The 23,013-nt window shown below is 45.1% G+C and overlaps 1 protein-coding gene and 36 non-coding genes across 37 annotated transcripts in view; 36 read left to right on the top strand and 1 right to left on the bottom strand.

The window, feature by feature from the left end:
- daam1a (dishevelled associated activator of morphogenesis 1a) overlaps positions 1–23,013 on the bottom strand; it is a 70,144-nt gene that overhangs the window by 11,263 nt on the left and 35,868 nt on the right. Inside the window, exons 14-16 of the mRNA XM_058615269.1 lie at positions 1,775–1,962; positions 1,355–1,600; positions 285–392 (exon numbers count right to left, since the gene is read on the bottom strand). Of these exons, the coding sequence (XP_058471252.1) occupies positions 285–392; positions 1,355–1,600; positions 1,775–1,962 (542 nt within the window). The remainder of the gene's footprint in view (positions 1–284; positions 393–1,354; positions 1,601–1,774; positions 1,963–23,013) is intronic.
- Positions 3,293–3,365, top strand: trnaf-gaa (transfer RNA phenylalanine (anticodon GAA)). The gene has a single exon. It is a non-coding gene; the product is annotated as a tRNA-Phe (tRNA).
- On the top strand, positions 3,815–3,887 carry trnaf-gaa (transfer RNA phenylalanine (anticodon GAA)). The gene has a single exon. It is a non-coding gene; the product is annotated as a tRNA-Phe (tRNA).
- trnaf-gaa (transfer RNA phenylalanine (anticodon GAA)) lies at positions 4,511–4,583 on the top strand. Its single transcript has one exon. It is a non-coding gene; the product is annotated as a tRNA-Phe (tRNA).
- Positions 5,065–5,137, top strand: trnaf-gaa (transfer RNA phenylalanine (anticodon GAA)). Its single transcript has one exon. It is a non-coding gene; the product is annotated as a tRNA-Phe (tRNA).
- trnaf-gaa (transfer RNA phenylalanine (anticodon GAA)) lies at positions 5,616–5,688 on the top strand. Its single transcript has one exon. It is a non-coding gene; the product is annotated as a tRNA-Phe (tRNA).
- Positions 6,171–6,243, top strand: trnaf-gaa (transfer RNA phenylalanine (anticodon GAA)). Its single transcript has one exon. It is a non-coding gene; the product is annotated as a tRNA-Phe (tRNA).
- On the top strand, positions 6,722–6,794 carry trnaf-gaa (transfer RNA phenylalanine (anticodon GAA)). Its single transcript has one exon. It is a non-coding gene; the product is annotated as a tRNA-Phe (tRNA).
- Positions 7,273–7,345, top strand: trnaf-gaa (transfer RNA phenylalanine (anticodon GAA)). Its single transcript has one exon. It is a non-coding gene; the product is annotated as a tRNA-Phe (tRNA).
- Positions 7,824–7,896, top strand: trnaf-gaa (transfer RNA phenylalanine (anticodon GAA)). Its single transcript has one exon. It is a non-coding gene; the product is annotated as a tRNA-Phe (tRNA).
- Positions 8,364–8,436, top strand: trnaf-gaa (transfer RNA phenylalanine (anticodon GAA)). Its single transcript has one exon. It is a non-coding gene; the product is annotated as a tRNA-Phe (tRNA).
- On the top strand, positions 8,915–8,987 carry trnaf-gaa (transfer RNA phenylalanine (anticodon GAA)). Its single transcript has one exon. It is a non-coding gene; the product is annotated as a tRNA-Phe (tRNA).
- trnaf-gaa (transfer RNA phenylalanine (anticodon GAA)) lies at positions 9,466–9,538 on the top strand. Its single transcript has one exon. It is a non-coding gene; the product is annotated as a tRNA-Phe (tRNA).
- Positions 10,006–10,078, top strand: trnaf-gaa (transfer RNA phenylalanine (anticodon GAA)). The gene has a single exon. It is a non-coding gene; the product is annotated as a tRNA-Phe (tRNA).
- trnaf-gaa (transfer RNA phenylalanine (anticodon GAA)) lies at positions 10,552–10,624 on the top strand. The gene has a single exon. It is a non-coding gene; the product is annotated as a tRNA-Phe (tRNA).
- trnaf-gaa (transfer RNA phenylalanine (anticodon GAA)) lies at positions 11,175–11,247 on the top strand. The gene has a single exon. It is a non-coding gene; the product is annotated as a tRNA-Phe (tRNA).
- Positions 11,794–11,866, top strand: trnaf-gaa (transfer RNA phenylalanine (anticodon GAA)). The gene has a single exon. It is a non-coding gene; the product is annotated as a tRNA-Phe (tRNA).
- Positions 12,334–12,406, top strand: trnaf-gaa (transfer RNA phenylalanine (anticodon GAA)). Its single transcript has one exon. It is a non-coding gene; the product is annotated as a tRNA-Phe (tRNA).
- On the top strand, positions 12,885–12,957 carry trnaf-gaa (transfer RNA phenylalanine (anticodon GAA)). The gene has a single exon. It is a non-coding gene; the product is annotated as a tRNA-Phe (tRNA).
- On the top strand, positions 13,439–13,511 carry trnaf-gaa (transfer RNA phenylalanine (anticodon GAA)). Its single transcript has one exon. It is a non-coding gene; the product is annotated as a tRNA-Phe (tRNA).
- On the top strand, positions 13,979–14,051 carry trnaf-gaa (transfer RNA phenylalanine (anticodon GAA)). The gene has a single exon. It is a non-coding gene; the product is annotated as a tRNA-Phe (tRNA).
- trnaf-gaa (transfer RNA phenylalanine (anticodon GAA)) lies at positions 14,519–14,591 on the top strand. Its single transcript has one exon. It is a non-coding gene; the product is annotated as a tRNA-Phe (tRNA).
- On the top strand, positions 15,070–15,142 carry trnaf-gaa (transfer RNA phenylalanine (anticodon GAA)). The gene has a single exon. It is a non-coding gene; the product is annotated as a tRNA-Phe (tRNA).
- Positions 15,624–15,696, top strand: trnaf-gaa (transfer RNA phenylalanine (anticodon GAA)). Its single transcript has one exon. It is a non-coding gene; the product is annotated as a tRNA-Phe (tRNA).
- Positions 16,164–16,236, top strand: trnaf-gaa (transfer RNA phenylalanine (anticodon GAA)). Its single transcript has one exon. It is a non-coding gene; the product is annotated as a tRNA-Phe (tRNA).
- trnaf-gaa (transfer RNA phenylalanine (anticodon GAA)) lies at positions 16,704–16,776 on the top strand. Its single transcript has one exon. It is a non-coding gene; the product is annotated as a tRNA-Phe (tRNA).
- trnaf-gaa (transfer RNA phenylalanine (anticodon GAA)) lies at positions 17,255–17,327 on the top strand. The gene has a single exon. It is a non-coding gene; the product is annotated as a tRNA-Phe (tRNA).
- Positions 17,801–17,873, top strand: trnaf-gaa (transfer RNA phenylalanine (anticodon GAA)). Its single transcript has one exon. It is a non-coding gene; the product is annotated as a tRNA-Phe (tRNA).
- trnaf-gaa (transfer RNA phenylalanine (anticodon GAA)) lies at positions 18,352–18,424 on the top strand. Its single transcript has one exon. It is a non-coding gene; the product is annotated as a tRNA-Phe (tRNA).
- Positions 18,934–19,006, top strand: trnaf-gaa (transfer RNA phenylalanine (anticodon GAA)). The gene has a single exon. It is a non-coding gene; the product is annotated as a tRNA-Phe (tRNA).
- On the top strand, positions 19,485–19,557 carry trnaf-gaa (transfer RNA phenylalanine (anticodon GAA)). The gene has a single exon. It is a non-coding gene; the product is annotated as a tRNA-Phe (tRNA).
- trnaf-gaa (transfer RNA phenylalanine (anticodon GAA)) lies at positions 20,039–20,111 on the top strand. Its single transcript has one exon. It is a non-coding gene; the product is annotated as a tRNA-Phe (tRNA).
- trnaf-gaa (transfer RNA phenylalanine (anticodon GAA)) lies at positions 20,579–20,651 on the top strand. The gene has a single exon. It is a non-coding gene; the product is annotated as a tRNA-Phe (tRNA).
- Positions 21,112–21,184, top strand: trnaf-gaa (transfer RNA phenylalanine (anticodon GAA)). Its single transcript has one exon. It is a non-coding gene; the product is annotated as a tRNA-Phe (tRNA).
- On the top strand, positions 21,663–21,735 carry trnaf-gaa (transfer RNA phenylalanine (anticodon GAA)). The gene has a single exon. It is a non-coding gene; the product is annotated as a tRNA-Phe (tRNA).
- trnaf-gaa (transfer RNA phenylalanine (anticodon GAA)) lies at positions 22,214–22,286 on the top strand. Its single transcript has one exon. It is a non-coding gene; the product is annotated as a tRNA-Phe (tRNA).
- On the top strand, positions 22,765–22,837 carry trnaf-gaa (transfer RNA phenylalanine (anticodon GAA)). Its single transcript has one exon. It is a non-coding gene; the product is annotated as a tRNA-Phe (tRNA).

The raw sequence follows: 23,013 nt of genomic DNA, 5'->3' as shown, positions 1-23,013 counted from the left end.
CTTCTAAGTATTCATTAAGATCTATCATACATATTTCACTGAAATTCAAAACGTAATTACAAAACTTCAAATCAAATCAAACTTCAAATAAAAAAATGTTTTTCCTTTCATGGCCCACCTGCAGTACACTTTGGGAATCACTGCTCTTGACTATTAAATAATAAAACATTGTTACAAGACTTTGACTGGTAAAGTCAAACAAACATAAACAGTAATATACTGTATATGACTGCATGTCTGTGCTAATGATACAAATAATAATAATAAAAAACATTACACTTTACCTGTGGCCTTTGGTAAGCTGAGAAGGTCCTCTGGAACTCCTCTAGATCTAGATTTTTAAACACTTTCAGATCATCCATCTCTGTCCATATGGTTCCATCTGTCTTGCTCTGAAACAAGACAGTGTGTGGAGATCATTTGAATTCATCTCAATAACCTTAGATTTAAACTGCATCAAACATCAATTCAGGTTCTGTCAGCTGCACGTTCCATGCTGCTGGCTGTTCTAATTTACTTATTATTTTTTTATTTTTGACTTGATAGTACAAGAGCTTCTCTTTAGATACATTTAGCTAAATATTATTTATGTTAATGCTGATCAATCGAGTTATTGTTAAGGTAAATTACGAAAGAAAAGTACACATATGTGTTATATTCAGTCATATAATGACCACAAACTGTCATCAGATTTATATTTAGTGTTGATGAGCACTCAAAGCTGCTTTACACTACAGGTTTTTTTTTTCACTCACAAATTCATACAGTGCATTTCCTATCACACATTTATACCCATTCACACACTACCAGGAGCGACATTGGGTAAAGTTTACAATTACACACGTAGTCTAGCAGAGCCGGGAATCAAACCCACAAACCACAACCTTCCAACTGAAAGAAGACTGCCACTCATCCCCTTGGTGAAAATGTCGTACAGGGATACTTATGGTTGTTGCAGTCCATTTTCATCACCATATCTTATCTCTCATGTAAAAATTTCTGCTGCTCATCAGGAAACATATTCATACAGAATTTTTGGTCTCATTCACTTGTACCAAACAGCCGAGCCTGCCAGGGATCTGGCAAAGGAGCCGTTTTGGACATCTACAGAATCTCCTAAAAAAGGAAACCAATCATAAACCCCAGGCATGCTAGAAGCAGGCTTAATGAAGTGACAACAGAGAAGTGACATCTAGCAGTTTCTGCCATTCTAGATAGCCATCACTACGAGCAAACTGTTGTAAGTAAAGGGAATGTTCTATAGAAGACGTAGCAGTAAGAGTAGGAGCAGCAGTAGTTGTAAAGCCACAGCATGACTAGTACCAATAGACCTGGCAGTAAAAGTGACGGTTACCTGAGGCAGTTTGCTCCAGTTGAATGACTTCATTGGATTAGATGGCTGAGGAATGTTCCTCTTGTGTGCAGTAACCAGTGGTGCTCCTGGAGGAGGAGGAGCTAAAGGAACTTTGCCAAAAGCAGGTGGACCATCTGGTGGAGGAGGAGGAGGAGGAGGTGGTGGTGGTGGAGGAGGAGGAGGAAAGGAAATGGATGGAGCTATAATACCAGAAGTGTCAGGAGGTCCCCCTGGAACACTAGAAGTCTATGAGGACAGCACAAGCAAAAAACACATATATGAATAATGAGTATTATTATTTTTGAGGAAATATCATTGCTATGATGGATCACGCAAAAGCATGATAGAACATTTTAAAAATAGTCAGAATACAAAATCTAAAAGTGATGGCATTTGTTTGCTTTGTGTTGGTGATCGTACAGAGCTTCCATGCTGCAGCCGAGCTGACAATTCTGCCACTTGAAGTTTGGCTTGCTTGTGGTCATTGGTCTCTCGCTCCAGTTTGTCTTTCATCTTGTTCAGCATTGCCATCATGTCTTCTTTCTCCTTATTTTTGGCATCACACTCCCTCTCTTTCTTTTCCAAACGCTGCTGTAAGTTCTGGTGATCTGCAGGTAAAAAAAAAGTTTAGTGTACATTTTGTGAAGTAAAAACTTTTAAGACAGAGTTCCTGCAACAGATGATGAGTTCCTACAACAGATGAGAACAGATAGTATAAGACAACAAATCAGCAGTCTTTCTGCATATTGACATATTGTCCATCTTCGGATATGAGATGCATCAGGTGCTTGAACTATGTGAGCAAAGCATTTATTGTTGGCAAAGGACCACCAAAGTAAGTAACTGTTTCCTCATGCAAACCAATGTAATGCACCTTTTAAACAAGCACTAAAATACGGTGCCATTTACTGGTAATCTTTATGGCTGTTGAGCTAAACTAATTTGTTTATAGTCTACCAATGGTTGATCTTGGTAGAGCTCTGCATACTCATGACCATTACTAGGGTCGTCTGTACAGCTATTGATGTAAAATAACAGTGAAACAACGGTTAATGTAGGTGGTACTCTGCTCCCAGTTGTCAACACCCTTTACCTTGTATATATAATCTGTTCCGTGCAGCTATCTGCATCTACCTCCTACTTACAAAAAAAAAAAAAAAGCATTTTTGACTAGTACTTTAAAGTTTGGCTTACTTGAAGCACTTACTTACTTCTAGCGCTTGTTTGTACCCAAATGTTTAAATGCACTTATTGTAAGTCGCAATGCACTTTTTAAACAAGCATGAAAATATGGTACCATTGACTGTGACCTGGTTTTTGTTAGCCATTGGTCTCAAGAGAGAAATGTGCCGCTAATTCTTCATTTTAGGGCCAACACACCCATGAGCACAATAGTGGGCGCAAGTGGATTTGCTAATACCACGAAGCAAATACCCAGAAATTGTGCAATTCTCAAATATGTACTCACTATTGACCTGCCCCTGTTGACCTAACGTCACAGAGAAACATCTCAATCATCGACAGTCTACCTATGGTGGATCTTGGTTTCGCTCTGCACACTCACAACCATTACTACAGTCATCTGTACACCAGTTGGGCACTCAACACAAACATGACAAGTGTGTTGCTTGGAAACTATCTGTGCTGCACAGTGCACTTTTTGGTCTGGGAGCAACATAAAGCCCCATATGTCAAAAGAGAGCCTTGGCCATCAGCCCAAGACTTGCCTTGGCCATTAGCCCAAGACTTCCCTCTCTCTCACATAGTCAAAGTTGAACATGTTGTTTGCATTTGCCAAACGTTATCATCGGGTACAGAGGGTTGCAGCCTTTTTTCTTATTGTCCTAATAGGATGAAAATTGAAATACAGCCCATACAGCACAGGGTGATAATGCTGTGCTTTTTCCACCCACAAGCTCACGGGGTGCTCACAAAAGTGCCGAAATAGCTCAGTTGGGAGAGCGTCAGACTGAAGATCTGAAGGTCCCTGGTTCAATCCCGGGTTTCGGCATTTACAAGGGTTTATCGTGGCCCCTGTCGACCTAACGTCACAGAGAAACATCTCAATCATCGACAGTCTACCTATGGTGGATCTTGGTTTCGCTCTGCACACTCACAACCATTACTACGGTCATCTGTACACCAGTTGGGCACTCAACACAAACATGACAAGTGTGTTGCTTGGAAACTATCTGTGCTGCACATTGACCTTTTTGGTCTGGGAGCAACATAAAGCCCCATATGTCAAAAGAGAGCCTTGGCCATTAGCCCAAGACTTCCCTATCTCACATAAGGCAAAGTTGAACATGTTGTTTGCATTTGCCAAACGTTATCATCGGGTACAGAGGTTTGCAGCCTTTTTTCTTATTGTCCTAATAGGATGAAAATTGAAATACAGCCTTTTTGGGTGATAATGCTGTGCTTTTTCCACCCACAAGCTCACGGGGTGCTCACAAAAGTGCCGAAATAGCTCAGTTGGGAGAGCGTCAGACTGAAGATCTGAAGGTCCCTGGTTCAATCCCGGGTTTCGGCATTTACAAGGGTTTATCGTGACCCCTGTTGACCTAACGTCACAGAGAAACATCTCAGTCATCGACAGTCTACCTATGGTGGATCTTTATCGTGGCCCCTGTCGACCTAACGTCACAGAGAAACATCTCAATAATCGACAGTCTACGTATGGTGGATCTTGGTTTCGCTCTACACACTTACAACTACTACTACGGTCATCTGTACACCAGTTGGGCAATCAACACAAACATGACAAGTGTGTTGTTTGGAAACTATCTGTGCTGCACTGTGCTGCACACCAGTTGGGCACTCAACACAAACATGACAAGTGTGTTGTTTGGAAACTATCTGTGCTGCACAGTGCACTTTTTGGTCTGGGAGCAACATAAAGCCCCATATGTCAAAAGAGAGCCTTGGCCATCAGCCCAAGACTTCCCTTGGCCATTAGCCCAAGACTACCCTATCTCACATAGTCAAAGTTGAACATGTTGTTTGCATTTGCCAAACGTGATCATCGGGTACAGAGGGTTGCAGGCTTTTTTCTTATTGTCTTAATAGGATGAAAATTGAAATACAGCCCATACAGCACAGGGTGATAATGCTGTGCTTTTTCCACCCACAAGCTCACGGGGTGCTCACAAAAGTGCCCAAATAGCTCAGTTGGGAGAGCGTCAGACTGAAGATCTGAAGGTCCCTTGTTCAATCCCGGGTTTCGGCATTTACAAGGGTTTATCGTGACCCCTGTTGACCTAACGTCACAGAGAAACATCTCAGTCATCGACAGTCTACCTATGGTGGATCTTGGTTTCACTCTGCACACTCACAACCATTACTACGGTCATCTGTACACCAGTTGGGCACTCAACACAAACATGACAAGTGTGTTGCTTGGAAACTATCTGTGCTTCCGAGTGCACTTTTTGGTCTGGGAGCAACATAAAGCCCCATATGTCAAAAGAGAGCCTTGGCCATCAGCCCAAGACTTGCCTTGGCCATTAGCCCAAGACTTCCCTCTCTCACATAGTCAAAGTTGAACATGTTGTTTGCATTTGCCAAACGTTATCATCAGGTACATCAGGTACAGAGGTTTGCAGCCTTTTTTCTTATTGTCCTAATAGGAGGAAAATTGAAATACAGCCTTTTTGGGTGATAATGCTGTGCTTTTTCCACCCACAAGCTCACGGGGTGCTCACAAAAGTGCCGAAATAGCTCAGTTGGGAGAGCGTCAGACTGAAGATCTGAAGGTCCCTGGTTCAATCCCGGGTTTCGGCATTTACAAGGGTTTATCGTGGCCCCTGTCGACCTAACGTCACAGAGAAACATCTCAATAATCGACAGTCTACGTATGGTGGATCTTGGTTTCGCTCTACACACTTACAACTACTACTACGGTCATCTGCACACCAGTTGGGCACTCAACACAAACATGACAAGTGTGTTGTTTGGAAACTATCTGTGCTGCACAGTGCACTTTTTGGTCTGGGAGCAACATAAAGCCCCATATGTCAAAAGAGAGCCTTGGCCATCAGCCCAAGACTTGCCTTGGCCATTAGCCCAAGACTTCCCTATCTCACATAGTCAAAGTTGAACATGTTGTTTGCATTTGCCAAACGTGATCATCGGGTACAGAGGGTTGCAGGCTTTTTTCTTATTGTCTTAATAGGATGAAAATTGAAATACAGCCCATACAGCACAGGGTGATAATGCTGTGCTTTTTCCACCCACAAGCTCACGGGGTGCTCACAAAAGTGCCGAAATAGCTCAGTTGGGAGAGCGTCAGACTGAATATCTGAAGGTCCCTTGTTCAATCCCGGGTTTCGGCATTTACAAGGGTTTATCGTGATCCCTGTTGACCTAACGTCACAGAGAAACATCTCAGTCATCGACAGTCTACCTATGGTGGATCTTGGTTTCACTCTGCACACTCACAACCATTACTACGGTCATCTGTACACCAGTTGGGCACTCAACACAAACATGACAAGTGTGTTGCTTGGAAACTATCTGTGCTTCCGAGTGCACTTTTTGGTCTGGGAGCAACATAAAGCCCCATATGTCAAAAGAGAGCCTTGGCCATCAGCCCAAGACTTGCCTTGGCCATTAGCCCAAGACTTCCCTCTCTCACATAGTCAAAGTTGAACATGTTGTTTGCATTTGCCAAACGTTATCATCAGGTACATCAGGTACAGAGGTTTGCAGCCTTTGTTCTTATTGTCCTAATAGGATGAAAATTGAAATACAGCCTTTTTTAGGTGATAATGCTGTGCTTTTTCCACCCACAAGCTCACGGGGTGCTCACAAAAGTGCCGAAATAGCTCAGTTGGGAGAGCGTCAGACTGAAGATCTGAAGGTCCCTGGTTCAATCCCGGGTTTCGGCATTTACAAGGGTTTATCGTTACCCCTGTTGACCTAACGTCACAGAGAAACATCTCAATAATCGACAGTTTACGTATGGTGGATCTTGGTTTCGCTCTGCACACTTACAACTATTACTACGGTCATCTGTACACCAGTTGGGCACTCAACACAAACATGACAAGTGTGTTGTTTGGAAACTATCTGTGCTGCACAGTGCACTTTTTGGTCTGGGAGCAACATAAAGCCCCATATGTCAAAAGAGAGCCTTGGCCATCAGCCCAAGACTTGCCTTGGCCATTAGCCCAAGACTTCCCTATCTCACATAGTCAAAGTTGAACATGTTGTTTGCATTTGCCAAACGTGATCATCGGGTACAGAGGGTTGCAGGCTTTTTTCTTATTGTCTTAATAGGATGAAAATTGAAATACAGCCCATATAGCACAGGGTGATAATGCTGTGCTTTTTCCACCCACAAGCTCACGGGGTGCTCACAAAAGTGCCGAAATAGCTCAGTTGGGAGAGCGTCAGACTGAAGATCTGAAGGTCCCTAGTTCAATCCCGGGTTTCGGCATTTACAAGGGTTTATCGTGGCCCCTGTCGACCTAACGTCACAGAGAAACATCTCAATAATCGACAGTCTACGTATGGTGGATCTTGGTTTCGCTCTACACACTTACAACTACTACTACGGTCATCTGTACACCAGTTGGGCACTCAACACAAACAAGACAAGTGTGTTGCTTGGAAACTATCTGTGCTGCACAGTGCACTTTTTGGTCTGGGAGCAACATAAAGCCCCATATGTCAAAAGAGAGCCTTCGCCGTCAGCCCAAGACTTGCCTTGGCCATTAGCCCAAGACTTCCCTCTCTCACATAGTCAAAGTTGAACATGTTGTTTGCATTTGCCAAACGTTATCAACGGGTACAGAGGGTTGCAGCCTTTTTTCTTATTGTCCTAATAGGATGAAAATTGAAATACAGCCCATACAGCACAGGGTGATAATGCTGTGCTTTTTCCACCCACAAGCTCACGGGGTGCTCACAAAAGTGCCGAAATAGCTCATTTGGGAGAGCGTCAGACTGAAGATCTGAAGGTCCCTGGTTCAATCCCGGGTTTCGGCATTTACAAGGGTTTATCGTGACCCCTGTTGACCTAACGTCACAGAGAAACATCTCAGTCATCGACAGTCTACCTATGGTGGATCTTGGTTTCGCTCTGCACACTCACAACCATTACTACGGTCATCTGTACACCAGTTGGGCACTCAACACAAACAAGACAAGTGTGTTGCTTGGAAACTATCTGTGCTGCACAGTGCACTTTTTGGTCTGGGAGCAACATAAAGCCCCATATGTCAAAAGAGAGCCTTCGCCGTCAGCCCAAGACTTGCCTTGGCCATTAGCCCAAGACTTCCCTCTCTCACATAGTCAAAGTTGAACATGTTGTTTGCATTTGCCAAACGTTATCAACGGGTACAGAGGGTTGCAGCCTTTTTTCTTATTGTCCTAATAGGATGAAAATTGAAATACAGCCCATACAGCACAGGGTGATAATGCTGTGCTTTTTCCACCCACAAGCTCACGGGGTGCTCACAAAAGTGCCGAAATAGCTCATTTGGGAGAGCGTCAGACTGAAGATCTGAAGGTCCCTGGTTCAATCCCGGGTTTCGGCATTTACAAGGGTTTATCGTGACCCATGTTGACCTAACGTCACAGAGAAACATATCAGTCATCGACAGTCTACCTATGGTGGATCTTGGTTTCACTCTGCACACTCACAACCATTACTACGGTCAGTTGGGCACTCAACACAAACATGACAAGTGTGTTGCTTGGAAACTATCTGTGCTCCCAGACCTTTTTGGTCTGGGAGCAACATAAAGCCCCATATGTCAAAAGAGAGCCTTGGCCATCAGCCCAAGACTTGCCTTGGCCATTAGCCCAAGACTTCCCTCTCTCACATAGTCAAAGTTGAACATGTTGTTTGCATTTGCCAAACGTTATCATCAGGTACATCAGGTACAGAGGTTTGCAGACTTTTTTCTTATTGTCCTAATAGGATGAAAATTGAAATACAGCCTTTTTGGGTGATAATGCTGTGCTTTTTCCACCCACAAGCTCACGGGGTGCTCACAAAAGTGCCGAAATAGCTCAGTTGGGAGAGCGTCAGACTGAAGATCTGAAGGTCCCTTGTTCAATCCCGGGTTTCGGCATTTACAAGGGTTTATCGTGACCCCTGTTGACCTAACGTCACAGAGAAACATCTCAGTCATCGACAGTCTACCTATGGTGGATCTTGGTTTCACTCTGCACACTCACAACCATTACTACAGTCATCTGTACACCAGTTGGGCACTCAACACAAACAAGACAAGTGTGTTGCTTGGAAACTATCTGTGCTGCACAGTGCACTTTTTGGTCTGGGAGCAACATAAAGCCCCATATGTCAAAAGAGAGCCTTGGCCATCAGCCCAAGACTTGCCTTGGCCATTAGCCCAAGACTTCCCTCTCTCACATAGTCAAAGTTGAACATGTTGTTTGCATTTGCCAAACGTTATCATCGGGTACAGAGGGTTGCAGCCTTTTTTCTTATTGTCCTAATAGGATGAAAATTGAAATACAGCCCATACAGCACAGGGTGATAATGCTGTGCTTTTTCCACCCACAAGCTCACGGGGTGCTCACAGAAGTGCCGAAATAGCTCAGTTGGGAGAGCGTCAGACTGAAGATCTGAAGGTCCCTGGTTCAATCCCGGGTTTCGGCATTTACAAGGGTTTATCGTGACCCCTGTTGACCTAACGTCACAGAGAAACATCTCAGTCATCGACAGTCTACCTATGGTGGATCTTGGTTTCGCTCTGCACACTCACAACCATTACTACGGTCATCTGTACACCAGTTGGGCACTCAACACAAACAAGACAAGTGTGTTGCTTGGAAACTATCTGTGCTGCACAGTGCACTTTTTGGTCTGGGAGCAACATAAAGCCCCATATGTCAAAAGAGAGCCTTCGCCGTCAGCCCAAGACTTGCCTTGGCCATTAGCCCAAGACTTCCCTCTCTCACATAGTCAAAGTTGAACATGTTGTTTGCATTTGCCAAACGTTATCAACGGGTACAGAGGGTTGCAGCCTTTTTTCTTATTGTCCTAATAGGATGAAAATTGAAATACAGCCCATACAGCACAGGGTGATAATGCTGTGCTTTTTCCACCCACAAGCTCACGGGGTGCTCACAAAAGTGCCGAAATAGCTCATTTGGGAGAGCGTCAGACTGAAGATCTGAAGGTCCCTGGTTCAATCCCGGGTTTCGGCATTTACAAGGGTTTATCGTGACCAATGTTGACCTAACGTCACAGAGAAACATATCAGTCATCGACAGTCTACCTATGGTGGATCTTGGTTTCACTCTGCACACTCACAACCATTACTACGGTCAGTTGGGCACTCAACACAAACATGACAAGTGTGTTGCTTGGAAACTATCTGTGCTCCCAGACCTTTTTGGTCTGGGAGCAACATAAAGCCCCATATGTCAAAAGAGAGCCTTGGCCATCAGCCCAAGACTTGCCTTGGCCATTAGCCCAAGACTTCCCTCTCTCACATAGTCAAAGTTGAACATGTTGTTTGCATTTGCCAAACGTTATCATCAGGTACATCAGGTACAGAGGTTTGCAGACTTTTTTCTTATTGTCCTAATAGGATGAAAATTGAAATACAGCCTTTTTGGGTGATAATGCTGTGCTTTTTCCACCCACAAGCTCACGGGGTGCTCACAAAAGTGCCGAAATAGCTCAGTTGGGAGAGCGTCAGACTGAAGATCTGAAGGTCCCTTGTTCAATCCCGGGTTTCGGCATTTACAAGGGTTTATCGTGACCCCTGTTGACCTAACGTCACAGAGAAACATCTCAGTCATCGACAGTCTACCTATGGTGGATCTTGGTTTCACTCTGCACACTCACAACCATTACTACGGTCACCTGTACACCAGTTGGGCACTCAACACAAACATGACAAGTGTGTTGCTTGGAAACTATCTGTGCTGCAGAGTGCACTTTTTGGTCTGGGAGCAACATAAAGCCCCATATGTCAAAAGAGAGCCTTGGCCATCAGCCCAAGACTTGCCTTGGCCATTAGCCGAAGACTTCCCTCTCTCACATAGTCAAAGTTGAACATGTTGTTTGCATTTGCCAAACGTTATCATCGGGTACAGAGGTTTGCAGCCTTTGTTCTTATTGTCCTAATAGGATGAAAATTGAAATACAGCCTTTTTTAGGTGATAATGCTGTGCTTTTTCCACCCACAAGCTCACGGGGTGCTCACAAAAGTGCCGAAATAGCTCAGTTGGGAGAGCGTCAGACAGAAGATCTGAAGGTCCCTGGTTCAATCCCGGGTTTCGGCATTTACAAGGGTTTATCGTGACCCCTGTTGACCTAACGTCACAGAGAAACATCTCAGTCATCGACAGTCTACCTATGGTGGATCTTGGTTTCGCTCTGCACACTTACAACTATTACTACGGTCATCTGTACACCAGTTGGGCACTCAACACAAACATGACAAGTGTGTTGTTTGGAAACTATCTGTGCTGCACTGTGCTGCACACCAGTTGGGCACTCAACACAAACAAGACAAGTGTGTTGCTTGGAAACTATCTGTGCTGCACAGTGCACTTTTTGGTCTGGGAGCAACATAAAGCCCCATATGTCAAAAGAGAGCCTTGGCCGTCAGCCCAAGACTTGCCTTGGCCATTAGCCCAAGACTTCCCTCTCTCACATAGTCAAAGTTGAACATGTTGTTTGCATTTGCCAAACGTTATCATCGGGTACAGAGGGTTGCAGTCTTTTTTCTTATTGTCCTAATAGGATGAAAATTGAAATACAGCCCATACAGCACAGGGTGATAATGCTGTGCTTTTTCCACCCACAAGCTCACGGGGTGCTCACAAAAGTGCCGAAATAGCTCAGTTGGGAGAGCGTCAGACTGAAGATCTGAAGGTCCCTGGTTCAATCCTGGGTTTCGGCATTTACAAGACAGACAGACAGACAGACAGACGACTTTATTAATCCCTTTGGGAGGTTCCCTCGGGGAAATTACAGGGGGTTTATCGTGACCCCTGTTGACCTAACGTCACAGAGAAACATCTCAGTCATCGACAGTCTACCTATGGTGGATCTTGGTTTCGCTCTGCACACTCACAACCATTACTACGGTCATCTGTACACCAGTTGGGCACTCAACACAAACAAGACAAGTGTGTTGCTTGGAAACTATCTGTGCTGCACAGTGCACTTTTTGGTCTGGGAGCAACATAAAGCCCCATATGTCAAAAGAGAGCCTTGGCCATCAGCCCAAGACTTGCCTTGGCCATTAGCCCAAGACTTCCCTCTCTCACATAGTCAAAGTTGAACATGTTGTTTGCATTTGCCAAACGTTATCATCGGGTACAGAGGGTTGCAGCCTTTTTTCTTATTGTCCTAATAGGATGAAAATTGAAAAACAGCCCATACAGCACAGGGTGATAATGCTGTGCTTTTTCCACCCACAAGCTCACGGGGTGCTCACAAAAGTGCCGAAATAGCTCAGTTGGGAGAGCGTCAGACTGAAGATCTGAAGGTCCCTGGTTCAATCCCGGGTTTCGGCATTTACAAGGGTTTATCGTGACCCATGTTGACCTAACGTCACAGAGAAACATATCAGTCATCGACAGTCTACCTATGGTGGATCTTGGTTTCACTCTGCACACTCACAACCATTACTACGGTCAGTTGGGCACTCAACACAAACATGACAAGTGTGTTGCTTGGAAACTATCTGTGCTCCCAGACCTTTTTGGTCTGGGAGCAACATAAAGCCCCATATGTCAAAAGAGAGCCTTGGCCATCAGCCCAAGACTTGCCTTGGCCATTAGCCCAAGACTTCCCTCTCTCACATAGTCAAAGTTGAACATGTTGTTTGCATTTGCCAAACGTTATCATCAGGTACATCAGGTACAGAGGTTTGCAGACTTTTTTCTTATTGTCCTAATAGGATGAAAATTGAAATACAGCCTTTTTGGGTGATAATGCTGTGCTTTTTCCACCCACAAGCTCACGGGGTGCTCACAAAAGTGCCGAAATAGCTCAGTTGGGAGAGCGTCAGACTGAAGATCTGAAGGTCCCTGGTTCAATCCCGGGTTTCGGCATTTACAAGGGTTTATCGTGACCCCTGTTGACCTAACGTCACAGAGAAACATCTCAATAATCGACAGTTTACGTATGGTGGATCTTGGTTTCGCTCTGCACACTCACAACTATTACTACGGTCATCTGTACACCAGTTGGGCACTCAACACAAACATGACAAGTGTGTTGTTTGGAAACTATCTGTGCTGCACAGTGCACTTTTTGGTCTGGGAGCAACATAAAGCCCCATATGTCAAAAGAGAGCCTTGGCCATCAGCCCAAGACTTGCCTTGGCCATTAGCCCAAGACTTCCCTATCTCACATAGTCAAAGTTGAACATGTTGTTTGCATTTGCCAAACGTGATCATCGGGTACAGAGGGTTGCAGGCTTTTTTCTTATTGTCTTAATAGGATGAAAATTGAAATACAGCCCATACAGCACAGGGTGATAATGCTGTGCTTTTTCCACCCACAAGCTCACGGGGTGCTCACAAAAGTGCCGAAATAGCTCAGTTGGGAGAGCGTCAGACTGAAGATCTGAAGGTCCCTTGTTCAATCCCGGGTTTCGGCATTTACAAGGGTTTATCGTGACCCCTGTTGACCTAACGTCACAGAGAAACATCTCAGTCATCGACAGTCTACCTATGGTGGATCTTGGTTTCACTCTGCACACTCACAACCATTACTACGGTCATCTGTACACCAGTTGGGCACTCAACACAAACATGACAAGTGTGTTGCTTGGAAACTATCTGTGCTTCCGAGTGCACTTTTTGGTCTGGGAGCAACATAAAGCCCCATATGTCAAAAGAGAGCCTTGGCCATCAGCCCAAGACTTGCCTTGGCCATTAGCCCAAGACTTCCCTCTCTCACATAGTCAAAGTTGAACATGTTGTTTGCATTTGCCAAACGTTATCATCAGGTACATCAGGTACAGAGGTTTGCAGCCTTTTTTCTTATTGTCCTAATAGGATGAAAATTGAAATACAGCCTTTTTGGGTGATAATGCTGTGCTTTTTCCACGCACAAGCTCACGGGGTGCTCACAAAAGTGCCGAAATAGCTCAGTTGGGAGAGCGTCAGACTGAAGATCTGAAGGTCCCTGGTTCAATCCCGGGTTTCGGCATTTACAAGGGTTTATCGTGACCCATGTTGACCTAACGTCACAGAGAAACATATCAGTCATCGACAGTCTACCTATGGTGGATCTTGGTTTCACTCTGCACACTCACAACCATTACTACGGTCAGTTGGGCACTCAACACAAACATGACAAGTGTGTTGCTTGGAAACTATCTGTGCTCCCAGACCTTTTTGGTCTGGGAGCAACATAAAGCCCCATATGTCAAAAGAGAGCCTTGGCCATCAGCCCAAGACTTGCCTTGGCCATTAGCCCAAGACTTCCCTCTCTCACATAGTCAAAGTTGAACATGTTGTTTGCATTTGCCAAACGTTATCATCAGGTACATCAGGTACAGAGGTTTGCAGCCTTTTTTCTTATTGTCCTAATAGGATGAAAATTGAAATACAGCCTTTTTGGGTGATAATGCTGTGCTTTTTCCACCCACAAGCTCACGGGGTGCTCACAAAAGTGCCGAAATAGCTCAGTTGGGAGAGCGTCAGACTGAAGATCTGAAGGTCCCTGGTTCAATCCCGGGTTTCGGCATTTACAAGGGTTTATCGTGACCCATGTTGACCTAACGTCACAGAGAAACATATCAGTCATCGACAGTCTACCTATGGTGGATCTTGGTTTCACTCTGCACACTCACAACCATTACTACGGTCAGTTGGGCACTCAACACAAACATGACAAGTGTGTTGCTTGGAAACTATCTGTGCTCCCAGACCTTTTTGGTCTGGGAGCAACATAAAGCCCCATATGTCAAAAGAGAGCCTTGGCCATCAGCCCAAGACTTGCCTTGGCCATTAGCCCAAGACTTCCCTCTCTCACATAGTCAAAGTTGAACATGTTGTTTGCATTTGCCAAACGTTATCATCAGGTACATCAGGTACAGAGGTTTGCAGACTTTTTTCTTATTGTCCTAATAGGATGAAAATTGAAATACAGCCTTTTTGGGTGATAATGCTGTGCTTTTTCCACCCACAAGCTCACGGGGTGCTCACAAAAGTGCCGAAATAGCTCAGTTGGGAGAGCGTCAGACTGAAGATCTGAAGGTCCCTGGTTCAATCCCGGGTTTCGGCATTTACAAGGGTTTATCGTGACCCCTGTTGACCTAACGTCACAGAGAAACATCTCAATAATCGACAGTTTACGTATGGTGGATCTTGGTTTCGCTCTGCACACTCACAACTATTACTACGGTCATCTGTACACCAGTTGGGCACTCAACACAAACATGACAAGTGTGTTGTTTGGAAACTATCTGTGCTGCACAGTGCACTTTTTGGTCTGGGAGCAACATAAAGCCCCATATGGCAAAAGAGAGCCTTGGCCATCAGCCCAAGACTTGCCTTGGCCATTAGCCCAAGACTTCCCTATCTCACATAGTCAAAGTTGAACATGTTGTTTGCATTTGCCAAACGTGATCATCGGGTACAGAGGGTTGCAGGCTTTTTTCTTATTGTCTTAATAGGATGAAAATTGAAATACAGCCCATACAGCACAGGGTGATAATGCTGTGCTTTTTCCACCCACAAGCTCACGGGGTGCTCACAAAAGTGCCGAAATAGCTCAGTTGGGAGAGCGTCAGACTGAAGATCTGAAGGTCCCTTGTTCAATCCCGGGTTTCGGCATTTACAAGGGTTTATCGTGACCCCTGTTGACCTAACGTCACAGAGAAACATCTCAGTCATCGACAGTCTACCTATGGTGGATCTTGGTTTCACTCTGCACACTCACAACCATTACTACGGTCATCTGTACACCAGTTGGGCACTCAACACAAACATGACAAGTGTGTTGCTTGGAAACTATCTGTGCTTCCGAGTGCACTTTTTGGTCTGGGAGCAACATAAAGCCCCATATGTCAAAAGAGAGCCTTGGCCATCAGCCCAAGACTTGCCTTGGCCATTAGCCCAAGACTTCCCTCTCTCACATAGTCAAAGTTGAACATGTTGTTTGCATTTGCCAAACGTTATCATCAGGTACATCAGGTACAGAGGTTTGCAGCCTTTTTTCTTATTGTCCTAATAGGATGAAAATTGAAATACAGCCTTTTTGGGTGATAATGCTGTGCTTTTTCCACGCACAAGCTCACGGGGTGCTCACAAAAGTGCCGAAATAGCTCAGTTGGGAGAGCGTCAGACTGAAGATCTGAAGGTCCCTGGTTCAATCCCGGGTTTCGGCATTTACAAGGGTTTATCGTGACCCATGTTGACCTAACGTCACAGAGAAACATATCAGTCATCGACAGTCTACCTATGGTGGATCTTGGTTTCACTCTGCACACTCACAACCATTACTACGGTCAGTTGGGCACTCAACACAAACATGACAAGTGTGTTGCTTGGAAACTATCTGTGCTCCCAGACCTTTTTGGTCTGGGAGCAACATAAAGCCCCATATGTCAAAAGAGAGCCTTGGCCATCAGCCCAAGACTTGCCTTGGCCATTAGCCCAAGACTTCCCTCTCTCACATAGTCAAAGTTGAACATGTTGTTTGCATTTGCCAAACGTTATCATCAGGTACATCAGGTACAGAGGTTTGCAGCCTTTTTTCTTATTGTCCTAATAGGATGAAAATTGAAATACAGCCTTTTTGGGTGATAATGCTGTGCTTTTTCCACCCACAAGCTCACGGGGTGCTCACAAAAGTGCCGAAATAGCTCAGTTGGGAGAGCGTCAGACTGAAGATCTGAAGGTCCCTGGTTCAATCCCGGGTTTCGGCATTTACAAGGGTTTATCGTGACCCATGTTGACCTAACGTCACAGAGAAACATATCAGTCATCGACAGTCTACCTATGGTGGATCTTGGTTTCACTCTGCACACTCACAACCATTACTACGGTCAGTTGGGCACTCAACACAAACATGACAAGTGTGTTGCTTGGAAACTATCTGTGCTCCCAGACCTTTTTGGTCTGGGAGCAACATAAAGCCCCATATGTCAAAAGAGAGCCTTGGCCATCAGCCCAAGACTTGCCTTGGCCATTAGCCCAAGACTTCCCTCTCTCACATAGTCAAAGTTGAACATGTTGCTTGCATTTGCCAAACGTTATCATCAGGTACATCAGGTACAGAGGTTTGCAGCCTTTTTTCTTATTGTCCTAATAGGATGAAAATTGAAATACAGCCTTTTTGGGTGATAATGCTGTGCTTTTTCCACCCACAAGCTCACGGGGTGCTCACAAAAGTGCCGAAATAGCTCAGTTGGGAGAGCGTCAGACTGAAGATCTGAAGGTCCCTGGTTCAATCCCGGGTTTCGGCATTTACAAGGGTTTATCGTGACCCCTGTTGACCTAACGTCACAGAGAAACATCTCAATAATCGACAGTTTACGTATGGTGGATCTTGGTTTCGCTCTGCACACTCACAACTATTACTACGGTCATCTGTACACCAGTTGGGCACTCAACACAAACATGACAAGTGTGTTGTTTGGAAACTATCTGTGCTGCACAGTGCACTTTTTGGTCTGGGAGCAACATAAAGCCCCATATGTCAAAAGAGAGCCTTGGCCATCAGCCCAAGACTTGCCTTGGCCATTAGCCCAAGACTTCCCTATCTCACATAGTCAAAGTTGAACATGTTGTTTGCATTTGCCAAACATGATCATCGGGTACAGAGGGTTGCAGGCTTTTTTCTTATTGTCCTAATAGGATGAAAATTGAAATACAGCCCATACAGCACAGGGTGATAATGCTGTGCTTTTTCCACCCACAAGCTCACGGGGTGCTCACAAAAGTGCCGAAATAGCTCAGTTGGGAGAGCGTCAGACTGAAGATCTTAAGGTCACTTGTTCAATCCCGGGTTTCGGCATTTACAAGGGTTTATCGTGACCCCTGTTGACCTAACGTCACAGAGAAACATCTCAGTCATCGACAGTCTGCCTATGGTGGATCTTGGTTTCACTCTGCACACTCACAACCATTACTACGGTCATCTGTACACCAGTTGGGCACTCAACACAAACATGACAAGTGTGTTGCTTGGAAACTATCTGTGCTGCAGAGTCCACTTTTTGGTCTGGGAGCAACATAAAGCCCCATATGTCAAAAGAGAGCCTTGGCCATCAGCCCAAGACTTGCCTTGGCCATTAGCCCAAGACTTCCCTCTCTCACATAGTCAAAGTTGAACATGTTGTTTGCATTTGCCAAACGTTATCATCGGGTACAGAGGTTTGCAGCCTTTGTTCTTATTGTCCTAATAGGATGAAAATTGAAATACAGCCTTTTTTAGGTGATAATGCTATGCTTTTTCCACCCACAAGCTCACGGGGTGCTCACAAAAGTGCCGAAATAGCTCAGTTGGGAGAGCGTCAGACTGAAGATCTGAAGGTCCCTGGTTCAATCCCGGGTTTCGGCATTTGCAAGGGTTTATCGTTACCCCTGTTGACCTAACGTCACAGAGAAACATCTCAATAATCGACAGTTTACGTATGGTGGATCTTGGTTTCGCTCTGCACACTTACAACTATTACTACGGTCATCTGTACACCAGTTGTGCACTCAACACAAACATGACAAGTGTGTTGTTTGGAAACTATCTGTGCTGCACAGTGCACTTTTTGGTCTGGGAGCAACATAAAGCCCCATATGTCAAAAGAGAGCCTTGGCCATCAGCCCAAGACTTGCCTTGGCCATTAGCCCAAGACTTCCCTATCTCACATAGTCAAAGTTGAACATGTTGTTTGCATTTGCCAAACGTTATCATCGGGTACAGAGGGTTGCAGCCTTTTTTCTTATTGTCCTAATAGGATGAAAATTGAAAAACAGCCCATACAGCACAGGGTGATAATGCTTTGCTTTTTCCACCCACAAGCTCACGGGGTGCTCACAAAAGTGCCGAAATAGCTCAGTTGGGAGAGCGTCAGACTGAAGATCTGAAGGTCCCTGGTTCAATCCCGGGTTTCGGCATTTACAAGGGTTTATCGTGACCCATGTTGACCTAACGTCACAGAGAAACATATCAGTCATCGACAGTCTACCTATGGTGGATCTTGGTTTCACTCTGCACACTCACAACCATTACTACGGTCATCTGTACACCAGTTGGGCACTCAACACAAACATGACAAGTGTGTTGCTTGGAAACTATCTGTGCTCCCAGACCTTTTTGGTCTGGGAGCAACATAAAGCCCCATCTGGGAGCCTGGGAGCAACATAAAGCCCCATATGTCAAAAGAGAGCCTTGGCCATCAGCCCAAGACTTGCCTTGGCCATTAGCCCAAGACTTCCCTCTCTCACATAGTCAAAGTTGAACATGTTGTTTGCATTTGCCAAACGTTATCATCAGGTACATCAGGTACAGAGGTTTGCAGACTTTTTTCTTATTGTCCTAATAGGATGAAAATTGAAATACAGCCTTTTTGGGTGATAATGCTGTGCTTTTTCCACCCACAAGCTCACGGGGTGCTCACAAAAGTGCCGAAATAGCTCAGTTGGGAGAGCGTCAGACTGAAGATCTGAAGGTCCCTGGTTCAATCCCGGGTTTCGGCATTTACAAGGGTTTATCGTGACCCCTGTTGACCTAACGTCACAGAGAAACATCTCAATAATCGACAGTTTACGTATGGTGGATCTTGGTTTCGCTCTGCACACTCACAACTATTACTACGGTCATCTGTACACCAGTTGGGCACTCAACACAAACATGACAAGTGTGTTGTTTGGAAACTATCTGTGCTGCACAGTGCACTTTTTGGTCTGGGAGCAACATAAAGCCCCATATGTCAAAAGAGAGCCTTGGCCATCAGCCCAAGACTTGCCTTGGCCATTAGCCCAAGACTTCCCTATCTCACATAGTCAAAGTTGAACATGTTGTTTGCATTTGCCAAACGTGATCATCGGGTACAGAGGGTTGCAGGCTTTTTTCTTATTGTCTTAATAGGATGAAAATTGAAATACAGCCCATACAGCACAGGGTGATAATGCTGTGCTTTTTCCACCCACAAGCTCACGGGGTGCTCACAAAAGTGCCGAAATAGCTCAGTTGGGAGAGCGTCAGACTGAAGATCTGAAGGTCCCTTGTTCAATCCCGGGTTTCGGCATTTACAAGGGTTTATCGTGACCCCTGTTGACCTAACGTCACAGAGAAACATCTCAGTCATCGACAGTCTACCTATGGTGGATCTTGGTTTCACTCTGCACACTCACAACCATTACTACGGTCATCTGTACACCAGTTGGGCACTCAACACAAACATGACAAGTGTGTTGCTTGGAAACTATCTGTGCTTCCGAGTGCACTTTTTGGTCTGGGAGCAACATAAAGCCCCATATGTCAAAAGAGAGCCTTGGCCATCAGCCCAAGACTTGCCTTGGCCATTAGCCCAAGACTTCCCTCTCTCACATAGTCAAAGTTGAACATGTTGTTTGCATTTGCCAAACGTTATCATCAGGTACATCAGGTACAGAGGTTTGCAGCCTTTTTTCTTATTGTCCTAATAGGATGAAAATTGAAATACAGCCTTTTTGGGTGATAATGCTGTGCTTTTTCCACCCACAAGCTCACGGGGTGCTCACAAAAGTGCCGAAATAGCTCAGTTGGGAGAGCGTCAGACTGAAGATCTGAAGGTCCCTGGTTCAATCCCGGGTTTCGGCATTTACAAGGGTTTATCGTGACCCATGTTGACCTAACGTCACAGAGAAACATATCAGTCATCGACAGTCTACCTATGGTGGATCTTGGTTTCACTCTGCACACTCACAACCATTACTACGGTCAGTTGGGCACTCAACACAAACATGACAAGTGTGTTGCTTGGAAACTATCTGTGCTCCCAGACCTTTTTGGTCTGGGAGCAACATAAAGCCCCATATGTCAAAAGAGAGCCTTGGCCATCAGCCCAAGACTTGCCTTGGCCATTAGCCCAAGACTTCCCTCTCTCACATAGTCAAAGTTGAACATGTTGTTTGCATTTGCCAAACGTTATCATCAGGTACATCAGGTACAGAGGTTTGCAGCCTTTTTTCTTATTGTCCTAATAGGATGAAAATTGAAATACAGCCTTTTTGGGTGATAATGCTGTGCTTTTTCCACCCACAAGCTCACGGGGTGCTCACAAAAGTGCCGAAATAGCTCAGTTGGGAGAGCGTCAGACTGAAGATCTGAAGGTCCCTGGTTCAATCCCGGGTTTCGGCATTTACAAGGGTTTATCGTGACCCATGTTGACCTAACGTCACAGAGAAACATATCAGTCATCGACAGTCTACCTATGGTGGATCTTGGTTTCACTCTGCACACTCACAACCATTACTACGGTCAGTTGGGCACTCAACACAAACATGACAAGTGTGTTGCTTGGAAACTATCCCAGACCAAAAAGGTCTGGGAGCAACATAAAGCCCCATATGTCAAAAGAGAGCCTTGGCCATCAGCCCAAGACTTGCCTTGGCCATTAGCCCAAGACTTCCCTCTCTCACATAGTCAAAGTTGAACATGTTGTTTGCATTTGCCAAACGTTATCATCAGGTACATCAGGTACAGAGTTTTGCAGCCTTTGTTCTTATTGTCCTAATAGGATGAAAATTGAAATACAGCCTTTTTGGGTGATAATGCTGTGCTTTTTCCACCCACAAGCTCACGGGGTGCTCACAAAAGTGCCGAAATAGCTCAGTTGGGAGAGCGTCAGACTGAAGATCTGAAGGTCCCTGGTTCAATCCCGGGTTTCGGCATTTGCAAGGGTTTATCGTTACCCCTGTTGACCTAACCTCACAGAGAAACATCTCAATAATCGACAGTTTACGTATGGTGGATCTTGGTTTCGCTCTGCACACTTTCAACTATTACTACGGTCATCTGTACACCAGTTGTGCACTCAACACAAACATGACAAGTGTGTTGTTTGGAAACTATCTGTGCTGCACAGTGCACTTTTTGGTCTGGGAGCAACATAAAGCCCCATATGTCAAAAGAGAGCCTTGGCCATCAGCCCAAGACTTGCCTTGGCCATTAGCCCAAGACTTCCCTATCTCACATAGTCAAAGTTGAACATGTTGTTTGCATTTGCCAAACGTGATCATCGGGTACAGAGGGTTGCAGGCTTTTTTCTTATTGTCTTAATAGGATGAAAATTGAAATACAGCCCATACAGCACAGGGTGATAATGCTGTGCTTTTTCCACCCACAAGCTCACGGGGTGCTCACAAAAGTGCCGAAATAGCTCAGTTGGGAGAGCGTCAGACTGAAGATCTGAAGGTCCCTTGTTCAATCCCGGGTTTCGGCATTTACAAGGGTTTATCGTGACCCCTGTTGACCTAACGTCACAGAGAAACATCTCAGTCATCGACAGTCTACCTATGGTGGATCTTGGTTTCACTCTGCACACTCACAACCATTACTACGGTCATCTGTACACCAGTTGGGCACTCAACACAAACATGACAAGTGTGTTGCTTGGAAACTATCTGTGCTTCCGAGTGCACTTTTTGGTCTGGGAGCAACATTAAGCCCCATATGTCAAAAGAGAGCCTTGGCCATCAGCCCAAGACTTGCCTTGGCCATTAGCCCAAGACTTCCCTCTCTCACATAGTCAAAGTTGAACATGTTGTTTGCATTTGCCAAACGTTATCATCGGGTACAGAGGGTTGCAGCCTTTTTTCTTATTGTCCTAATAGGATGAAAATTGAAAAACAGCCCATACAGCACAGGGTGATAATGCTTTGCTTTTTCCACCTACAAGCTCACGGGGTGCTCACAAAAGTGCCGAAATAGCTCAGTTGGGAGAGCGTCAGACTGAAGATCTGAAGGTCCCTGGTTCAATCCCGGGTTTCGGCATTTACAAGGGTTTATCGTGACCCATGTTGACCTAACGTCACAGAGAAACATATCAGTCATCGACAGTCTACCTATGGTGGATCTTGGTTTCACTCTGCACACTCACAACCATTACTACGGTCATCTGTACACCAGTTGGGCACTCAACACAAACATGACAAGTGTGTTGCTTGGAAACTATCTGTGCTCCCAGACCTTTTTGGTCTGGGAGAAACATAAAGCCCCATATGTCAAAAGAGAGCCTTGGCCATCAGCCCAAGACTTGCCTTGGCCATTAGCCCAAGACTTCCCTCTCTCACATAGTCAAAGTTGAACATGTTGTTTGCATTTGCCAAACGTTATCATCAGGTACATCAGGTACAGAGGTTTGCAGACTTTTTTCTTATTGTCCTAATAGGATGAAAATTGAAATACAGCCTTTTTGGGTGATAATGCTGTGCTTTTTCCACCCACAAGCTCACGGGGTGCTCACAAAAGTGCCGAAATAGCTCAGTTGGGAGAGCGTCAGACTGAAGATCTGAAGGTCCCTGGTTCAATCCCGGGTTTCGGCATTTACAAGGGTTTATCGTGACCCCTGTTGACCTAACGTCACAGAGAAACATCTCAGTCATCGACAGTCTACCTATGGTGGATCTTGGTTTCACTCTGCACACTCACAACCATTACTACGGTCATCTGTACACCAGTTGGGCACTCAACACAAACATGACAAGTGTGTTGCTTGGAA

This window comes from Solea solea, chromosome 18, assembly GCF_958295425.1.
Source record: "Solea solea chromosome 18, fSolSol10.1, whole genome shotgun sequence".
In the NCBI taxonomy this organism is placed as follows: domain Eukaryota; kingdom Metazoa; phylum Chordata; class Actinopteri; order Pleuronectiformes; family Soleidae; genus Solea; species Solea solea.
Note: the sequence above shows the minus strand (reverse complement) of the source record. Positions and strands in the feature narration are given on the sequence as shown.